Genomic DNA, 19,786 nt, shown 5'->3' with positions numbered 1-19,786 from the left:
TAGGCCTTTTTTATTGAAAAAACATCACTTCTAGTTTAGTTAATAATCAACTGAATGACTATAGACTATATGCTCCATCTTGTATTTATTTATTTATTTATTTATTTATTTTTAGTTAAAGCTAAAATGAAAAACATACGTTTATTAGTAAATTTCTGATGTTTAACACTAGACAACAATCTGTTTATTACACACAACACAATCCCTTGAAATTGTAGTTACAATGACAAATCTAAAATCAAAATGAAATGTAATTAAGGCTACACTAAGTTTATTCATCAGCAACTAAAACAACTTGTTTGCCAGCACTTTTGCCTGTGAACATTGCTTCTAATGCAGCTGGCCCACTCTCAATCCCTTTAGCTATATCTTCAACATATGTCATCTTCCCTTCCCTAACATAAGGCAAAATTGTGTCCAAAAACTTTGGATATAAGTGATAGTAATCATATACTGTGAATGCATCTACTTGAATCTGCTTGTATATGATGTTGATTAAGTTTTTTATGCCTTGAGGTTCATCAAGTTCATATTGTGAGATCATTCCAGCCACCACAATTCGACCGCGGCGTCTCATGTTAAGAAGGGCTGCTTCAAGCATGTCTCCACCAACATTGTCAAAGTATATGTCTATTCCTTCAGGAAAGTACCTATCAACAATTGAAACAGAACAAAAGATTGTATACATGTTTAGTATTCATTACAAAAGAGGTTAAAAGAGTACTGTCACAAAAAACAGAACATCTAATCTTAGCTGAGAAAAATGGATTTCCTTAGGTTCTTGATGATTAACATCGGATAATTAACATCAGCCCAGCAAAAAGTGAGGCCTAAAGTAAGTATTGTATTCTATGAGATATAAAAAGTTGATTATCGACTACGATAACAAGTTCAGAAACCTAAGCGAAAAGCTTTACTAATCGGTCCCTTTGGATTGCCCTGTTAATTTTTGTATACAAGTTAATATAGTTCAAGATAAGCTAAATGTCAATTGTGCACTTACTTCTTCAATGTTCCATCTAGGTCTTGTTCCTCCTTGTAATTAAAGGCCTCATCAAACCCAAACTTGGTCTTCAAAATATCAACCTTATTTATTGACATGAAAACAAAACAATATCAATTAGGCTTACTCTTCATACAAGATAAATAAATGCAATTACTTATCAAGTAAAACTGTGATCTCAACCTTATATTTACTTCCAGCACTTCCAACAACATAACATCCCATCAATTTTGCTAGTTGACCAACAAGTTGACCAACTGCACCAAATGCTGAAGAGATAAAGACATAATCTCCTTTCTTAGGGACACCAACTTCATAGAAACCTGCATAAGCAGTCATACCAGGCATACCTACATATATAATAACTCATTATTATAATATGCTTCTTATGCATATTAATAATGCAACTCACTAAGAATGAAAGTATCAAATTATTTACCAAGTAATCCAGTATAATAGGAAAGAGGTACATCAGCATGCTCAATTTTGATGAGGCTATCAGTCTTGGTGATGATGCTGTACTCTTCCCATTTGGTGACTCCCCAAACCAAGTCTCCTTTTTTGAAATTTGGATGTTTAGAATCCAACACTTTGCATACTCCATATCCAACAATTGGCTGAGAGAAACATTTTAACATCACAAAAGTAAACCTCTAGAAGAGATAATCACATATCTAATCCTTATAATAGACTTAATCATATCATGAGTATTATATGACTCCCTTAGTTCCAACATAATTCGTCGTCCTAAGCTTTTCGCACAGATGAAAAGTCATAAGTAAATTTAAGAATGTTGTGTCCACGAGGTGTTACAGTTTAACTTTGTAACCTTGAGCGATAAAATTCAAATCGGTTGTAAAAATGGTGTTAGTCATGTAGACAAAGTAATGAAAGTCATGTAGACAATTTTAATTTAGAGAAATGATATTTGAACATCTATTTAGTGACAACTTTTGCAGCAATTTTCTCTCTCATACTCACATTACTTTTTTACTTTATCTCTCTATTGCTATGGTTTCCGTGCCAATACCACTTTTTTCTTTGTAAAATATGGTTGTCAAATAAGTTGTCACCAAATTGGTTGTTCAAATAACACTCCTCTTTAATTTAAATGTATACTTGGAAAAAGTAACGAACTTCGCAACACTTATTTTGGATATGATAAAACCACGGCTAATTTGGAACGGATGGGGGTATACAAGTACAAACAAAAAGTTAAACAACACGATTAAATATAAAATAAAAAAATATGTGTCATTGTGTACTTACTGAATCTGGAGAAAAGGAATAAAAGAGGTTATTTTTGCCTGTTCTTTTGGTTCCTCTCATGTAAGGATCACAAGATAAAACTAAGTTCTTAACCAACACAGCTTCTTCTGAAGCATCTTTAGGAAGTTGTAAACTAATGGTAGAGGTTTTCAAATACATGTCTGTTTGTTTTGGATTACCAGTTATGTAGTCTGAAGCTAGAACCTGTTTGTTGATCACTTGTTCTCCCATTTTTGCTTATTTTTCCTCTTTGTCAAATGATCTTAATTTCCCTTTGCAGAAAATATAGTGTATATGTTCCTAATTGTTGTGTAGATGTTTGAGGTTGCTTATTTCCCTACGTATTTATAGCATGATAATTATCTATAAGAGGTCTAAAAAAGCTAGTCTTCAATTTTTAGTTTACCATTTCACATGCAAGTTTTTGATGCAACCCTTGTAGACTTTTGTCACTGTTTAAGGATTTGTTGTTTTGATTTTTGATTTTTTTATTCATATTTGATATTTCCTTTTATGTTTTTTTTAATGATTTTGGAGGATTTTTACGGAGAAAATCAGTTTGGTACATATTTGGGGGTAATTTGTTTTTGCAGGATATTAATCAACTTGAATTGATTTGAGAAGGTATGTTCAGATCAGATCTCATATTTCACCATTGTTTATGGTTAAACCGTTGAGTGGTTATTAGTTTGTTGATTGATTGAATTGCTCTGATATAGTATTTCACTTCTGTTTATGTTGTTTGGTCTGTTGTTTGATCTTAGACCCTTATATTGTGCCGATCTTATGTTTCACTCTTCTTTATAGTCAAACCCTTGAATGATTATATTGATTAAAAGGTATATACTTATATTGTTCTGATCTTATATTTTACAATGTTGCTTAACCTATTGATGTTTTTAGATTGATGCTTGGAACGGCAGTTCCCTGAATTAGCCAAGTGTTGATCATTTATCTTGAGTTCCTTTTATTTAGAGTATGCATAGGGAATTCGTGACCGAGACACTCACATGCATCTTCCTGTTTTATTATGTAGTTGTTGTTAGTCTTTGCGTGTTTGTTCAACTTCAACTGATTTATGTAAAAGATGAAAACAAATAAGCACTTTGATTTTCATTAGAAATTTTGTGCTTCATACATAGCATCTAAAAAAAAACTACCAATTTTTTTTACTTTAGATAATTTATATATACACATGCAGATATGTTTGGCTTATAACATGGTACTAGCATCATAAGAATGACACTTTTGTTATAAAAAAAGCATAATAATGACACTTATCAAGTTTTTCCTGTGTATAATGTTCTATTGATGTATTTTGCTCTTCCCTGTGATTTTTTATTGAATCAACAAATATAAAGTTATGATAATGCATATGTTGATTTACAAATAATCATTTACTCAAATTGTAACTTAACTATTCAGTACTGTGAATGTTTCTTTGGGGCTTTGGGAATATACGGTTGTTTATGGTGTTTTTGGTTGATTTTTTGCAAAACTGATAAAGGCATATACATGTTGTGTGTATCTCTGTTGCGTTTTATAAGGGTTAAAGTAGGCTATACTCATTCACATAAACTATGCATGTATCAATTTTGCAAAGTTTTTCATTAGTTGTTGATAAGTTTTTCTGTTAAGTTACTAAGTTGATGATGAAATGAATTCTCCCTTCTCCATTGCATCTCTATTTTTATGTCTTCTAGATTATTAGGTTGCTTTCAAGTTTTCATGATAAAATTAAAGATACTTATTATTAACTACCTGTGTCTTTTTTTGCCACAATTTAGAGAAGTTTTTGTTCTATAATGCGCGTAAGCTGTACAAAGGACAAGGCATAAAGCTTGGAGCAAAAGCCAGAGGTCGTACTTATGTGCTTTACGTCGCGTTGGACAAATGAGTTCCGCAATCCATTAGGAATGGGCATAACGTTGATCTTTTGCTGATATTTTGATTTCTATGTATAATACTCTTTCCTAATTCATATTATGCTCTTTAGTACTATGTTTTGTATTAAGGTTATACTTTTTATTCCAATGCTACTGTTAACTTCCACAAGTTCATTTTTTATTTTTTTTAACACGGCAAGTTCATTTTTATATAAAGTTAATATATTAATAGGAAATATTTCATATGTCTTATCAATTGTAAAAAAAGCATATGGCCAACATTAGCAAGAATAATGATTTATGTAGATAAAAAAAGAATTGTTAAGCAGAAAATAGAACGCGGATAGACACCATTCTTTTGTTAATACAAGTGTTCAATTCGAAAATAAGCTTAAAACGCAGTTTGGATATAGGTTCTGGAACACATACAAGCACTTAAACTTGCATTTAGATAATACTAGAGTTTTACTGTCACGACAAAGAAAACAATAGTAACTCTTCACTTTTTTTTTTTGTGTTGTATGTCAACTATTGTTTGGGTGATCATATTTTAGATCATCTTCCAAGCATATTGATGTAAATTTATACCTTAGACAATTGACAAGCGAAATAAAGACATTTTGTTTGGTGGTAAAGTAGTGGTTTTTGGTGGAGACTTCAAACAGATTTTGCCGGTAATTCCCAAAGGTATTAGACAAGAAGTTGTCATTCTACTATTAATTCATCCTATCTTTGAGTTATGATTTGCCATTATCACGAAACACGAATGGTGAAAATAAAGACATTTTGTTTGGTGGTAAAGTAGTGGTTTTTGGTGGAGACTTCAGACAGATTTTGCCGGTAATTCCCAAAGGTATTAGACAAGAAGTTGTCATTCTACTATTAATTCATCCTATCTTTGAGTTATGATTTGCCATTATCACGAAACACGAATGGTGATGCAATTGATGATGTCCACACTCCTGAATTTTTCAACACAATTAATACATTAAGTCTTCCAAATCACAAACTCAGATTAGAGGTTGGTGTTCCAATGATGTTGTTAAGGAATATAGATCAAAGATCAGGATTATGCAATGACACAAGACTAATCATAACCAGAATGGGTAAATTTGTGCTTGAAGGAAAGGTCATATATGGAAGCAATATAGGCGAGAACATTTTTATACCAAGATTATCTCTTACTCCTTCTGATGTCAAGATACCTTAGCAAATTTAAACGGAGACAGATTTCGATAGCCGTTTCTTTCGCAATGACTATCAACAAAAGTCAAGGACAGTCTCTGAAGAAAGTTGGGATATATTTGCCAAGTTCTGTGTTTTCACATGGTCAGTTATATGTTGCAATATCAAGGGTTACCTCAAGAGATGGATTGAAGATGCTTACAACGGATGGAAATGATCAAGATACCAATGTGACCTCAAATGTAGTATACCAAGAAGTATTTCATAATGTAAGATAAGTTGTGCTAAAAATCAACGATTTTTGTACGCTATTTTGATTTATTGCATTCCAATGGTAGCGAAAATCGTTGATCATAAACATTATACAACTAATATTTATCGTAATTGGAAATTTATAAAATATTACTTACATTGATTCAATTATAACCAACTCCCTTATTAATATAGGAAGGGAATAATCGTAACTTTAAATGCGCAGGTGTAAAGCTGGTAGGACCCGTGCGGAGCACGGGTCGATGGTCTAGTTAGATTAGAATTTGTTTAATTTAGATTAGATTAGATAGATTTGTCATATGGTTGTTGCACACATGCGTCACACTTCACTAATAATCAAAACAACAAAAAATATACTTGTTGCACACATGCGTCACACTTCACTAATAATCAAAACAAAACAAAAAATATACTTGTTGCACACATGCGTCACACTTCACTAATAATCAAAACAAAACAAAAAATATACTCCCTCCGTCCCATCAAAACAAAACAAAAAATATACTCCCTCCGTCCCTCAATAGATGAACTTTTTTTTTTGTTGGTGGTGGCCGGGGTTTGAACCTCGGACCTTGCATATTTTATGCATTGTCCATACCAACTGAGCTAAGCTCACGAGGACAATAGATGACCTATTTGACAATATACATTATTGACTTAACATATTTTGACCATATTTTTCTACTAATTCACAAAGATAAATAATATCATGTAAGATGTTGGATTCGTCTCGATGAATATTTTTAAAATATTAAATTTTCATAATTTTTTTAGTAGAGAATTGAAGATATCAAAGATAAAACATATGTATTGGTACGTGTGTCAGAAACAACTAGCTCATTTAAGATAGGAGGGAGTATATATCAAGAACTTCTAAATCAGCTAGCAAATTACACGCACTATAGGCGCTACAGAGTACAACATAGCTCACACCTGGGCATAGGGTTTATTACTTGACAAGAAATAATCATGTAGAAACTAGAAACTAACATAGCCTCAACAACTAAGTGTATGATAATCATAAACTAACATATCATCACCAACTAGTGGTAAGATAAGCATATCTACCCTATGAAGTGGACAAAACAAGTTTCAATTTATTAAATTTTTTACAATATTAATTACTTTTTATTTTTAAATGTATTCTCGAATTAATATTATGTACCTTACTTTGAATGAACTCACATTCAACTTTAATATAATATGAATTGTTCTTTATAAAAAACGTCAATACAATATGAATTGCCTTTTTTCAATGTACTCTCTATTTTTTATTTATAAAATTATACTCTAATTAATAGTATGTTCAGTGAAAAATATTTGAATGGATAGAAAACTTTGGACACAAGTTTTTTTTTGGTGGCTGGGATTCGAACCCTAGACCTTGCATATATTATGCATTGTCCTTACCAACTGAGCTAAGCTCACGATAACTTTGGACACAAGATTTAGACACATACATAAAAATACATACATCAAACGAATTGTTTGTTGTGTTTAATGTTTATGCGTCGTGTGATGCCTCTAGTCAGCAGATTCTTTGGGAAACCATATCTCACAGATTGTTGTCGTTTGCTGGTCAAAATGTTTGTGTCTGTGGTGATTTCAATGTAGTTAGGTGTGGGTCAGAGAGGAAAAGTGTTGGTTTTACTGGATCTCAAGTTGGGTCTGCGGCCTTCAACTAGTTCATTGATAGTAATTTGTTGATTGATCTTCCTCTTCAAGGTCGTAATTTCACATGGTTTCGAGGTGATGGTAAATCCATGAGCCGCATTGATCGCTTTTTGTTATCAGATAGTTGGTGTTTGACTTGGCCGAGCTGTACTCAATTGGTTTCGACGTGTGGCTTGTCAGATCATTGTCCGCTAGTGCTTTTTGTGGATGAGGAAAATTGGGGGCCTAGGCCACTGCGTATGTTGAAATGTTGGGATTCCTTTCCTGGCTATCGTGATTTTGTTGAAAATAAGTGGAGGTCGTTCAATGTGGATGGATGGGGTGGTTATGTATTGAAAGAAAAACTCAAATTGATTAAACTGGCCTTAAAAGATTGGCATCAACGTCATTCTAAGAATTTACCGGCAAAAATTGTGTCACTGAAGGAAAAAATATCTGCTTTGGATTTTAAAGGGGAATCAGCGGTGCTTCTTGATGGGGAGGTTGAGGAGTTACATGAGTTAACAGAGGAATTATTCTCAGTGTCGAGGACTAATAACAGCATTTGTTGGCAGCAATCGAGGGCCCAATGGTTGCTTGAAGGTGATGCTAATTCTAAATTTTTTCATGCAATTATGTCTGGCAGACGGAGAGGTAATGCAGTGTCATCTTTTGTTGTCGATGGGTTGCATGTTGAGGGAGTTGATAATGTTCGTAGTGCTGTTTTCTCTCATTTTTCTTCTCATTACAAATCTCAGAGGGAGGGGCGCCCCAACATGGATGCTCTTCATTTTCCTTCTTTGTCTTACAGAGAGGGTATTAGTTTGGTGAAACCGTTTTCTATGGAGGAGGTTAAGGCTGCGGTGTGGGATTGTGATAATTTTAAATGCCCGGGTCCTGATGGTGTTACATTTGGCTTCATTAAGGATTTTTGGAATATTTTGTGTGATGATGGTATGCGTTACCTTGTGGAGTTTCATAGAAATGGGCGTTTGACTAAAGGAATAAATAGTACGTTTATTGCTCTTATTCCTAAGGTTGATAGTCCTCAGCGGTTGAATGAATTTCGGCCTATTTCTTTGGTGGGAAGTTTGTATAAGATTTTGGCGAAGGTCTTTGCTAATAGACTGAGATTGGTAATAGGGTCAGTTGTCTCTGATACTCAATCTGCTTTCATAAAAGGTCGGCAGATTCTTGATGGCATTCTGGTTGCGAATGAGATTGTAGATGAAGCTCGTAAACGGAAAAAAGAGATGCTTCTTTTTAAAGTTGATTTTGAGAAAGCCTATGATTCTATTGATTGGGGTTACTTGGATGAGGTGATGTGTAAGATGGGTTTTCCATTTCTTTGGCGGAAATGGATGAAAGAGTGTTTTGGAACTGCCACAGCTTCGGTCTTGGTTAATGGCTCCCCAGCGGACGAGTTTCCTTTGGAGAGGGGATTAAGGCAAGGTGATCCCCTTTCACCTTTTCTGTTTCTTCTGGCAGCAGAGGGCTTCAATGTTTTGATGAAGGCCATGTCCGCGAATTAGCTCTTCAAGGGTTATAGTGTGGGCAACAGTGATCCGGTGGTTGTGTCTCATTTGCAATTTGCAGATGATACACTTATCTTAGGCGAGAAGTCTTGGGCTAATGTTCGTACGATGCGTGCAATCCTTATTTTGTTTGAAGCATTGTCTGGCCTGAAAGTAAACTTTTCTAAGAGTCAATTGGTTGGTGTGAATGTATCTGATTCTTGGCTGTCTGAGGCGGCGCTGATGTTGAGATGTAGGGTTGGTTGTCTCCCCTTTGTGTATTTGGGGTTGCCCATTGGTGGAAATGCGCGTCGTTTGGATTTTTGGAAACCGGTGGTTCTTCGTATTAACTCTAGACTGTCGGGTTGGAAATCTAAACATTTATCTTTGGGTGGTCGCCTGGTTCTGTTAAAGTCTGTCCTGTCATCGCTGCCTGTTTACGCCCTTTCTTTTTTCAAGGCTCCGACAGGTATCATATCCTCTATTGAATCTATTTTAAATTGCTTTTTTTTGGGGGGGGGGGGGGGGGGGGGGGGGGGGGGGGGGGAGTGAGGACCACAGGAAAATATGCTGGGTTGACTGGAATTCAGTTTGTTCGGGTAAGGAGGTTGGTGGTTTGGGGGTAAGGAGAATTAGGGAGTTTAATAATGCGTTGTTAGGAAAGTGGTGTTGGAGATTGTTGATAGATAGAGATAGTTTATGGTGTAGGGTGTTGTCGGCCCGGTATGGAGTGGAGGGAGGCCGCGTGTCAGATGGAGGGCGTGGTGCTTCCTATTGGTGGCGAGTTATCGCTGCACTACGTAGGGAGGAGTGGTTTAGTAATCATGTCAGTCGGGTGGTGGGAGATGGTAGATCAACGTTGTTTTGGTCAGATGTTTGGATTGGTGGAGTGACTTTTAGGGACAAGTTTAGTAGACTGTTTGATTTGTCGTTGTTTAAAGAGGCGTCTGTGTTTGTTATGAGTCAGTTGGGTTGGGAGGAGGGTGGTGAGGCTTGGATGTGGAGGTGGAGGTTGTTTGTGTGGGAGGAGGAGTTGTTGGGGGAACTCTGTTTATTACTTCATAATGTGAATTTGCAGGTTGATAAAGAGGACAGGTGGCAGTGGCGTTTGGAATCGAGTACTGTTTTACTGTTAGGAGCGCTTATAAACTTCTGGTTAATCAGCATAACATGTTCACTACAGTTTCTCATAAGGATCTTTGGCACAAGGATATTCCTCTAAAGGTCGTTCTTTTTGCCTGGCGTCTGATTCGTGACAGGTTGCCGACTAAAGATAACTTGTTTCGTCGTGGAATTATAGGTCCAGATGATGGCTGGTGTGTGGGTGGTTGTGGTAAGATGGAAGATTCCTCTCATTTGTTTTTACTTTTTACATTGTCAATTCTTTGGAAAAGTCTGGCACTTTATTCATCTTTGGTTGGGTGTCTGTTCGGTCATCCCTAATATGCCAGCGGATTACCTCAACCAGTTTGGCTTTGTTGGTGGCTTTTGCTCCAAGAGGCGACTGTCTATTATGCAGTTGATTTGGTATGCGACGGTGTGGGAAATTTGGAAGGAAAGAAATAACAGGATTTTTAACGGAAAAGAATGTTCAACATATCAGATTGTAGACAAGATTAAGTCTCTTACTTATGTGTGGTTGAAGGCGAAAATTCCAAATCTCTCTTTTAACTACCATGCTTGGTGGCTTAGTCCGTTCAATATGTTGGGCATTGGTTAATGTTTTTTCTTTCTCTGTAATTTATTTTTGTTTGTTTTTCCTTCCTTCGTACATATGATTGTGACTTAGTTCTTAATCGGGCACACCTTGTGCTAGAAAGAACGCTTTGTTTTGAGTAATATATTCCATTTTAGCCTCTTCAAAAAAAAAACATACTATTTAATTATTTAAAAAATACATTATTTTTTATTTTTTTTTATTTTTTTGCTATCTTTTTTCATTTTAGTAAGCGTGCCAAAATTGTGTGTCCAAAGTATTGTGACCTCGTATGAGTTTCTCATGTTCAACACCCTCAAATTATTATATTTTTAGTGAACATCTCATATTTAGTAAGGATAATTTAGTAAAGATGTTATTCTATTTCCATTATCATCTTTATATGAGCAAAGATAAAACTTTTTGGGACGAAGGTAGTACCTAAGTTGGGAGGTCGCAAAAACTAAGGTGTTAATTAAGTTCGATGAGGTGAATGAATGAGTGAAGAAGTGGTTTGATAACGAGATTAAGAATATATTTTCACCCACAATATGACAACGTCGTAATATTTGTAGTTCACAAAAGAAATTGTCTCCTGCTCCGAGTAATCTAACATAGATTATTCATAGCCGATCGAAAGGAGTTTTTGCCTAGTAAAAGGTTTCAAAATAATTACGAAACCAATTGAAAGGAATTTTTTATTTAGGCTGCATATTTTTACCAAATTGGATCGTCATGTTAATCCGTGGCATATGTGCAATATAGCAAACTTGAAATATTCAAAATTTATCGCAATAGAAATGTAATTTTAACCAAAACACTTTTTTGATAATTAATGCAAAAATGATACTCACGGCCAAATTCAATACCAGAAATAAAGATCTCCCCTTATATGGTAGAATTCGAATGTCATTGTTGTTGTCAAATGAAACAATTACAACATGTCTCAGTAAATGAAACTGAGAACAATGACGGAGAGGGAGGAACGAAATGTACTATACAAAGTGGTTAGGCGAATGAATCTAAGAATTAAAGTGACGAGTAGAGGTAACGGGCTGTGAATTTTTTTTATTCAAGTTAACAGAGACTAAACGCCGCTAATGAAGAGGGGAGGTGGGTGCTTTTTGAAAACTAGAGGTGGTTAGAGTGTCATTTAGAGTTTAGGGAGTTCAAACATAACATGACAGGGACATCTCTGTATTTCAGTGTTATATAAGGAGCATAGTTCCTCCGGTCAACAACAATAGAGCACCCAATATTCTAAGCCGAAGATTTATTCACAACGCAAAATAGACATAAGCAGCACCTACAACTATGCAAACTTAGGTTTCTCACTTGAAGATTTTGGGTTTGATCCAATAAGAAAAATTACACCAGAGAAGAAACAAAAGTCAACTAAGAACTGAGAGCCACAAAGAAAGTCAAATGCAAGAGATGCATCATAGGAATTTCATGGTGAGGAGATAGCGGATCATAAGTATAACAGTGAGTGCTAAAACAATGATGTTAATGTTAAAATAACAAAGGATTCCTAAAAAAAAATCTTAGGGGTTAAATAAAAAAAGGGGTATATATAGCACCAAACATAGATTCCATGTAATTGGCAAAATATTGTACACTGCCACCGAGGAACCAGTTCATTCTATGACTCCTAAATTCTTTAGCATTAAAGGTGACACAACATTATGGGTATTAAATCAAACACCAAATACTAAAAAGACCAGTATGTGTCACTAGACATCTCTAAGCAAAAGCTGGAAATCATTCACTGTTGCTTTGCTCGCTTACGTGCCAGAAAACGTTCTTTTGCTGCAGCCACAGCATCTTGACTTCTTTTGTGATGCTCAGGATTTGGTTGTGAAGCTGGTGGCTTCTCAACTGGACTCTTTTCCTCTGCAGAAGCATCGGGATTTGGCTTCATAGCCAAGGGACTGGCACTTCTATTAGAAAGATTTGAAGTTTCACCCTGATCACCAATCTTTTTCCCTGGAGACTCTTCTGGTGAACTTGTTTTAGCCAACGAATGTTGCTCTTCATCTGTATTACCATCCTGCTGCTGATTTGATGCATCAGGGCTCACTCCCTCACGTTTCTCTGGAACTCTATTCTCGGCCCGATTGTCACGTTTTCTCCCCTGAGCATCTTTTGCACCAAAAGCAACATTTTTATCAAGGTTTGTATAAAAATCAAGCAAAAAGTCCTTCTTCTTCGTAACCTATGCAAATAATTAAAAACAAATTATGTCAGTAATTCAAAATATAGGTATAGGAATTAAACCATAAACAAGCATACCAAATTAACTGAAAAAGTTGAGGGAGAAAGAAAGGAAAACAATAGACCATTTTAAAATACATGAAAATCAGGTTGACAACAAGAAGATATATGAAAAGAACATAATGATTAATGAATTACTGAAAAAAACAGGAGCATACATCCTCTCTTTCCTCTTGAAGTTCGCGTATACGTTCTAGTTCCATCTGTTTCTCTCGTTCAGCAAGCTTTCTTCTATATGCTTCTGTAACATATTTGTCTTTGTCGGCAAAGAGGTGATCATCTTTGCTTCTCTCCTTGGCAATCTTTTTCTCATATATAATCTCGCGATACTGCTCTCGCTCTTTTGCTTTCTGAATCAGGTTTTGGATATATTTTGGCTGCATCAATGATTAAAAGTCAATGAGTAACAATGTTATTTGCCAAATTAACCAAAATGAACACATTTCAGCATTAGCCCCCAAGAAAGTAAAATAAAAAACAAATTAAACAAAATTATTGGAAAGGAATAGACACGTGACTATTTTCACTACTTTCAAGTTTCAACCTTCTCTAAACCAATGAAAACACTATTTTAAATTAAAAGAAAACAAAACAGCAAAACAAAAAAAGATACAGTCAATTTTCCTAGGATCCATCATGTAAGTATGTGAATATGCACTTTCATATTGCAAAGGTCGTAACTCATAATTATGATGAAATTTGGCATAGATTTTCCGTTATGATTCTCTACTGAGCTAAACAAAATGCAGTGTTGTTTGATTGAAATTTTAAGAAAATTGTAAAAACTGCAGCAACCATACCTTTCTCTCTTCGCGATCTTGTATCAATGGACGAGCAACTTTCTCTTTCATTTTATCATAGACTCCGTCATAATCAAATATGGTCGGATCTTCTTCCAAGGCTTTTCTTTGCTGCTCCTCAACCTTAAATAAGGGAAAGAAAAAAGAAAAAAAAAAACCAAATGGAAAGTTAGATCATAATCTATACAAACAAATACAACATAATAACAGCCACCAGATTAAAATGTAAGGTTTACATACTTCCTTGAGACTTTTACTCTTGCTAGCCTGGATAGCAATTTCTTTTTCAACATCATTATCATCATCTTCATTAAAGCCGAGGGCAATGGACGGCCTCGGTGGTTGCTTCTTCGGCTTCGCAGGCCTAAGGTTCAAGCCATACTTGTTCATTTGAAGCGGCTTCTTTTTTGCTGCACTTTGAACACAGTGAAAAATTCATTGCTTGTTTCCAATTATATTTGTAAGAAAGCAGCTAGCTTTAATCATTGAAGAAGTATATTTACACTAAAAAACAAGACGCCAGCAACAAGCAGTAGATGTGCATTCAAACATCAGATTATAAGTAGCTACTTAGTATGTGGCCAAAATTTTCAAGTAGCCTGAACCACATAACAAATATGCAAACAATAGTAAAAAAAATACTCCATCAGTGTGTAATAAATAAAATTCCTAAAGCTGATGGTATAGCAATGTAGTCAAAAACGATTCCCAGCATGTAGGATCGCACGATCTTACGTGCCACAGCACCTCAACCGTGCTTCGACTTTACTCTGGTTCAGTTATGCTCTGTTTCCTCTGTTTTCTCTGTTTTTTGCTGTTTTTCCTCTGTTTTTCTCTATTTTGTTGCTTGGTTCCTTTGTTTTTCCTCTATTATCTCTGTTTTTTGCCGTTTTTCCTCTGTTTTTCTCTATTTTGTTGCTTGGTTCCTTTGTTTTTCCTCAATTATCTCTGTTTTGATGCTTGGTTCCTCTGTTTTACCTCTATTTTCTCTATCTATTTCTCTCAACTATTAAAAACCTACCGATCCCTACTTAAGAACCGTGTTACATTCCCCGACTTTACGTCCCTTCACCAGCCGATCGAACCTACGTAGGAACTCGACCCTGACTACATTACTATAGGCAACAGCTTTGAACCCTTGAGGAATACAAGAAAATTAAAAATAAAAAAAAATATAACACAAATGCATAAGACTTTGTGGTGTGCACATATGACTAGCATGTGAAAGACCAAATGACTATTGGCCTGTTCGGATTGGCTTATTTAAGCTTATCTACTTATATCAGTTTTGTGAAAAAGGTTGGGAGAACTTATGAAAACAACTTATGACATTGTTCGTACGCTGTTTTCCGCTTATATTCATAAGCTTATACGAAAACAATTAAACGTAATGAAATATATTCAGAATAAAATACCAACAAGAAGCCATCAACTAAAAGTAGATGTGCATTCAAGCATCAGATTAAAAGTAGCAACCTAGACCCTGTTTAGATAAACATCTTATTTTGCAGCTTATAGCATAAGTGTTTGTCATACAAGTGTTGAATAAGTTACTTCTATAACAGAAGGTAATATAAATTCAAACTTCTTTCGTATAATGTATAGGCTATTTTCATAAGCTATCCTTCAGAGCTTATATAAATAAGCTAAAAAAACTTTTGAACAAGTCATAAGCTCTTTTCACAAGTTAACCCAAACAGTGTTACAAGTGCTTATGGCAGTAGATGAGCTCAAAAAAGCCAATTCAAACAGGCCCATAGTATGTGGCCTAAATTTTCAACTAGCTGGAACAGTGAAACAAATATAAACACAATGGAAAAAAATATTCCATTATTGTGCAACAGATAAAATTCCTAAAGTTGGTAGTATAGGCAACAGAGCTTTGAAACCTTAGGGAACTCAAGTTCAATAAACACATATGCACAAGACATTGTGATACCAAATGACTAAGGGTCCATTTGGATTGGCTTATTTTTGAGCTTATGAAAAATAGTTTACGCAAATAAGTTTTTATGTTAATTCATATGTTCTCACTAACGAAAATTGTATCTTCATAAGTTGTTTTTTCATAAACTACCTTGACAAGCTTATGAATAACACATAAAAGCTTATTTATTTGCATAATCCGAAAAATAAGCCAATCCAAACAGTCCCTAAGTGTTTGTTTGTTTGGATTGACTTATTTGAGCTAATCTACTGACATAAATTTTGTGAGATTGTTTGGGATAACTAGTGAAAACAGCTTATGACATTGTTCATAAGCTGTTTTCAGATTATTTCATTAAGTCTCAAAAATAGCTTATGAAAACAACTTATAGCTTACATGAAACAATTTAGCTTTATATTATTTTTGGTTACACAAATTTGTATAATGTAAATTAAGCAGCTGCAGGTTAAGCTGTTTATCCAAAAAGAGTCTTTGCGATGTGCGCATGTGATTAGTATGTAAAGAAATCAAATAACTAACAGAGAGAGACCAAAATCAATATATAGAATTCAAACTGATGATGAACTAAACAAGTTCAAACTAATTGATTCAATATTGCAAAATTAAATTTTGAATAAAAAAAAAAAGGATAATGCTCAAAAGAATGTGGCATATGAAAAGATGACGCAAAAATAGAAGAAAATTACCTTGAACAGCGACAAAAACGGATTCAACGAAAGAGGAGAGAAATCGAGGAACTGATAGAGATGATGTGAGAGTGGATCGAATGGAGGGGAGTGCGCAGGAGCTTGGCAATGGCGGAAGAGAAAACCTAGAAATCGATCGTAGAGAAAGAGAAAGAATATTAAGAAGAAGAAGAAAAGAAATTTGTTAAGGGCTCTTTGGTCAAATCCATGGGTGGAAAAAAACCGAACCGAATTACTGAACCGAACCGAACCAAAAAATAAAGAATCCTGTTTGGATTAACTTATTTTATAGCTTATATAAAACAGCTTACGTAAATAAATAAATTTTTATATATTATTTATAAGTTTTTAAGGTATTTTATGAAGGAAAAAAACCGTTTATAAAGATACAATTTTCGTTAGAGAGAGCTTATAAATTAAAATAAAAGCTTATTTATTTACATAAGCTATTTTTCATAAGCTCAAAAATAAGCTCAAACCAAACGGAACGTGACTGATAAATATAAAATGACATGCTTGTTTAATTTTTTTTAATATCATATATATAATTTTTATTACTTAACGCATTTATTTTTAAATATTTAATATATTTCAAATTATTTTCATCTCCAAAATGATAAATGTATTTATGAATTCAATCGACTTTTTTATTTAACAATTTTTATTTTATTTTTATGAATTTAATCTAACTAAACTTTCTTCACTATTTATTGTAAACTTTTTAAAAATTATATATTATATAAATTATGAGCAAGGTAAAAAAAACAAAAAAAGTTATATGTGACAACAGCATGGTAAACGTGGGTTGCCCATGGGAACATGGGTAGTTTTTTTTTATTATAGAAAAATAAAATAAAATCAAGAAAAGGTTAAAATGGGAAGAAAGTATAAAAAGCTACAAGCTATAAGCTCAAAAGCTACTTGGATTAGCTTCTTAAAAAACGCTATAAGCTAGTGAGAAAAGCTTTTTACCAAACACATCACATTCTATCAAAACAAGCTTTTAAGCTAGTCCAACAAGCTATAAACTAGCTTATTTGTGTTACCAAACACAGCCTTAAAATTAAAAGGGTTTGGTAAAATTAGTTGTTGAAGTGACTGATCTGATAAATATAAAATTACGTAAAAGGACATGCTTGTTTAATTTTTAATATAAATCATATATATAATTTTTTATTACTTATCGTATTTCTTTTTAAAGATTTAAATATATTTCAAATTATTTTCATCTTTAAAATGATAATGTATATATGAATTCAAGCAATATGTTTTATTTAACAAAACTTTTATATAAAATTATTTATTATATGAATTATGAACAAGGTCATAAAAACAAAAAAGTGAACAAGAAAATTTAAAAAGAAACCGTAATACATGACAAAAGTATTTTGACTTGGTATCAAATAAACATTTTCTTTTAATGAGCCAAAGAAACTCAATGTGTTATGATGCATATAATTAAGTAATGGGCAAGAAGCACAAAATTGGGATGTGTTTTGTTTAGTATTTTCTTTTTCGATTACTAATTCCCTTGACTAATTCCCTTATTAATAAATTAAATTTCATTTTTTAAAAAATAACAAAGTGGTGAGATTAGTGTATATTACAATCTAATCTAACATCTAAAAATCTAACAAGTAGTCAGTAATTTAGTCTCAACCAAGAAAAAATCAGTTAGTAATCATATATCAGTTAGTAGAAATTTAAAATTAATTCAATAAATTGAAATAAAAAAAGAATAATACAAGAATTTCATAAAAAAATTCATACTCACGGAGGCGCCTTCGAGCAATCAATTCCGGCGCGGTGGTTGATGGGTATGTTGTCAGATCTCGAAATAATCAACTTAATCGACGATTTTTCGTGATGAGGATCATAGATCCAGTGCTCAATGGACGATTGGAGGTTGTTAGGACTCGAAAATGGAGTATCGGAGGCAGAAATTGGAAAACAGCTATGTTTGGGAACAAGAATCAAGTAGAAATATAGATTATAAGGAGAGGAGGAAGATTATGCTTATTTCACAGCCAAGCCAACTGAAACTCTAGAGCGACAAAGGGAGTCCGGCCGCTAGGATTTCTAGAAGGAAGTAGAGAGAGTTTGTGTTTTTTTAGATATGATGAAAGAATGGCGAGCAAGAAGCGGTAGAATAGCTGAATAGGTGATTTTTTTTTAAGCAAATGGTGATAATCTTTAAAAAAAAAAAATAATACTAATTCTAAAACTGGTGGATTTTTATTTTTTATTGCTTTGTTGGATTTTTAAAATTTAAAATAGGTGAGAGACACGTTGGAAGTCTCTACAAACATATATATTGATTTTTTTTTTTTTTTTACAAAGAATCATGTGTATTGATGAAACATATATATTGATTTTTTTTTTTTTTTTACAAAGAATCATATGTATTGATTATTGCTTGGTTTAAATCATCAATATGATAATTTATAAAACGGTTAAATAAGTAAATGATCCTCATAAATATGTCAAGTTTTTGGTGGTAGTCTCTTTAAAATATTCTTTAGGTTTTTGGTCCATCTAAAAAATTTCATTTATGAAATTAGTCTCTGCTCTACATTGAGTATACGCTAGAGCATTCACTAATTTCATAAATGAAAAATATTAGAGGAACCAAAAGCCTAAAGAGTATTTTAAGGGACTAAAATCAAATGTAGGTATATTTAGATGAACTATTTACTTATTTAACCATTTATAAAAATAAGAATAAGGCTTTTGACAAAAAAAAATAATTAATAATAGGGCTAATAAAAATCACAAACGGTAATAATGATGGCGTTGAAGGAGTGTTGGTTTAAAGGAGATAGTTTTTTTTTTTTTTTGAAACAGCAAAGGAGATAGAGTTTATGTTTTTCTTTTTGAGTAGAGTTAAAATAAATGCAACGAAAGGTGAGAAACGAATGTCTTTTTGGTTAAAAAAAATAAATAATCGTAAAATGGGTGAATTTTTATTATAAAAAGGGCCACTCATGTTGGAAGTAGATTGTTTTGTCTATGTCCTCATGAACATATCTCAGTTGGTATGATGCAAGGTTCGAAGTTTAAACCCCGACCACCACAAAAAAAATCATTTTGTCACTATCATCACCAACAATATAATAATTTATAAAAATAAGATTTGATACTAATTAAAAAAAATTCAACTTACTTTTAAATAAAAAACTATCATTTATTTTCAACAAAATTAGAACACCAAATATTTTTTAAAAAACCCACTGTTTCACAATAAATTTGCAAAATCAAATTTACATTTACCTCACTTTCTTTCTAAATTGTTTTACTTTATTCTACTTATTAATGTCAAGTATATCACAATATAAAAATATGTAAAAGTTATGCATGTCATTGGTAAATGAAGTTTCTCATGTAGTATATTCTTTTTGAGAGAGTTTATGTTTTTCTTATTGACAAATATGATTAATATATGCGACCATGAAGTTTTCACTCTTGTGGTATAACCACCTTAAAATCACAATGTGATTATCAGTATCTTTGTAAATAAACATGTGGTATATTCTTCTACTTTACTTGGTTTCTATAATTAAAACTATGATTCCTTTACTACTTAATTTCTTATCAAGTAT

At 33.3% G+C, this 19,786-nt stretch overlaps 3 protein-coding genes across 9 annotated transcripts; 1 reads left to right on the top strand and 2 right to left on the bottom strand.

The window, feature by feature from the left end:
• Positions 1-127: 127 nt before the first annotated feature.
• Positions 128-2,589, bottom strand: LOC146925177 (2-alkenal reductase (NADP(+)-dependent)-like). The gene is made up of 5 exons (XM_085710160.1): positions 2,273-2,589; positions 1,443-1,620; positions 1,187-1,353; positions 1,004-1,086; positions 128-650 (listed from the first exon to the last, which is right to left on the bottom strand). Exons 1-5 carry the CDS (start codon positions 2,501-2,503, stop codon positions 272-274), a joined length of 1,038 nt encoding a protein of 345 aa, XP_085566286.1. The 5' UTR covers positions 2,504-2,589; the 3' UTR covers positions 128-271.
• A 6,323-nt stretch (positions 2,590-8,912) lies between these two features.
• Positions 8,913-10,503, top strand: LOC146925176 (uncharacterized). Its single transcript, XM_085711937.1, has 4 exons — positions 8,913-9,252; positions 9,374-9,901; positions 9,967-10,116; positions 10,235-10,503. Exons 1-4 carry the CDS (start codon positions 8,913-8,915, stop codon positions 10,501-10,503), a joined length of 1,287 nt encoding a protein of 428 aa, XP_085568063.1.
• A 1,550-nt stretch (positions 10,504-12,053) lies between these two features.
• On the bottom strand, positions 12,054-18,316 carry LOC146925175 (uncharacterized). 7 transcript variants are annotated; one of them, XM_085710152.1, is made up of 6 exons: positions 17,958-18,316; positions 16,188-16,312; positions 13,794-13,968; positions 13,554-13,676; positions 12,912-13,130; positions 12,054-12,694 (listed from the first exon to the last, which is right to left on the bottom strand). In XM_085710152.1, the coding sequence occupies exons 3-6, from the start codon at positions 13,941-13,943 to the stop codon at positions 12,245-12,247; spliced, it is 942 nt and encodes a 313-aa protein (XP_085566278.1). In that variant the 5' UTR covers positions 13,944-13,968; positions 16,188-16,312; positions 17,958-18,316; the 3' UTR covers positions 12,054-12,244. The 7 variants fall into 7 exon arrangements, with proteins under 7 accessions (XP_085566278.1, XP_085566276.1, XP_085566277.1 ...); XM_085710150.1 differs by having other exon boundaries at positions 13,794-13,963; XM_085710151.1 differs by having other exon boundaries at positions 17,962-18,316.
• Between the last annotated feature and the right edge of the window lie 1,470 nt (positions 18,317-19,786).

Source organism: Medicago sativa, chromosome 5 (genome assembly GCF_051527215.1).
Source record: "Medicago sativa cultivar Bolivia chromosome 5, Bolivia_mono, whole genome shotgun sequence".
Taxonomy (NCBI): domain Eukaryota; kingdom Viridiplantae; phylum Streptophyta; class Magnoliopsida; order Fabales; family Fabaceae; genus Medicago; species Medicago sativa.
This window is presented reverse-complemented; position numbering and strand designations above follow the sequence as displayed.

Bases quoted from the DNA above. Each gene is read 5' to 3' on its own strand.
- LOC146925177 (XM_085710160.1), bottom strand. From the start codon at position 2,503: ATGGGAGAACAAGTGATCAACAAACAGGTTCTAGCTTCAGACTACATA. The intron at 1,087-1,186 runs GTTGAGATCACA...TCAATAAATAAG, and splicing joins GTGCTGGAAGTAAATATAAG to GTTGATATTTTGAAGACCAA. The intron at 651-1,003 runs GTAAGTGCACAA...AATTGTTGATAG, and splicing joins CTAGATGGAACATTGAAGAA to GTACTTTCCTGAAGGAATAG.
- LOC146925175 (XM_085710152.1), bottom strand. From the start codon at position 13,943: ATGAACAAGTATGGCTTGAACCTTAGGCCTGCGAAGCCGAAGAAGCAA. The intron at 13,677-13,793 runs GTATGTAAACCT...CCCTTATTTAAG, and splicing joins AGAGTAAAAGTCTCAAGGAA to GTTGAGGAGCAGCAAAGAAA. The intron at 12,695-12,911 runs GTATGCTCCTGT...TTATTTGCATAG, and splicing joins TTCAAGAGGAAAGAGAGGAT to GTTACGAAGAAGAAGGACTT.
- LOC146925176 (XM_085711937.1), top strand. From the start codon at position 8,913: ATGCGTGCAATCCTTATTTTGTTTGAAGCATTGTCTGGCCTGAAAGTA. The intron at 9,253-9,373 runs GTATCATATCCT...ACTGGAATTCAG, and splicing joins TTTTTTCAAGGCTCCGACAG to TTTGTTCGGGTAAGGAGGTT. The intron at 10,117-10,234 runs GTAAGATGGAAG...CTAATATGCCAG, and splicing joins CTGGTGTGTGGGTGGTTGTG to CGGATTACCTCAACCAGTTT.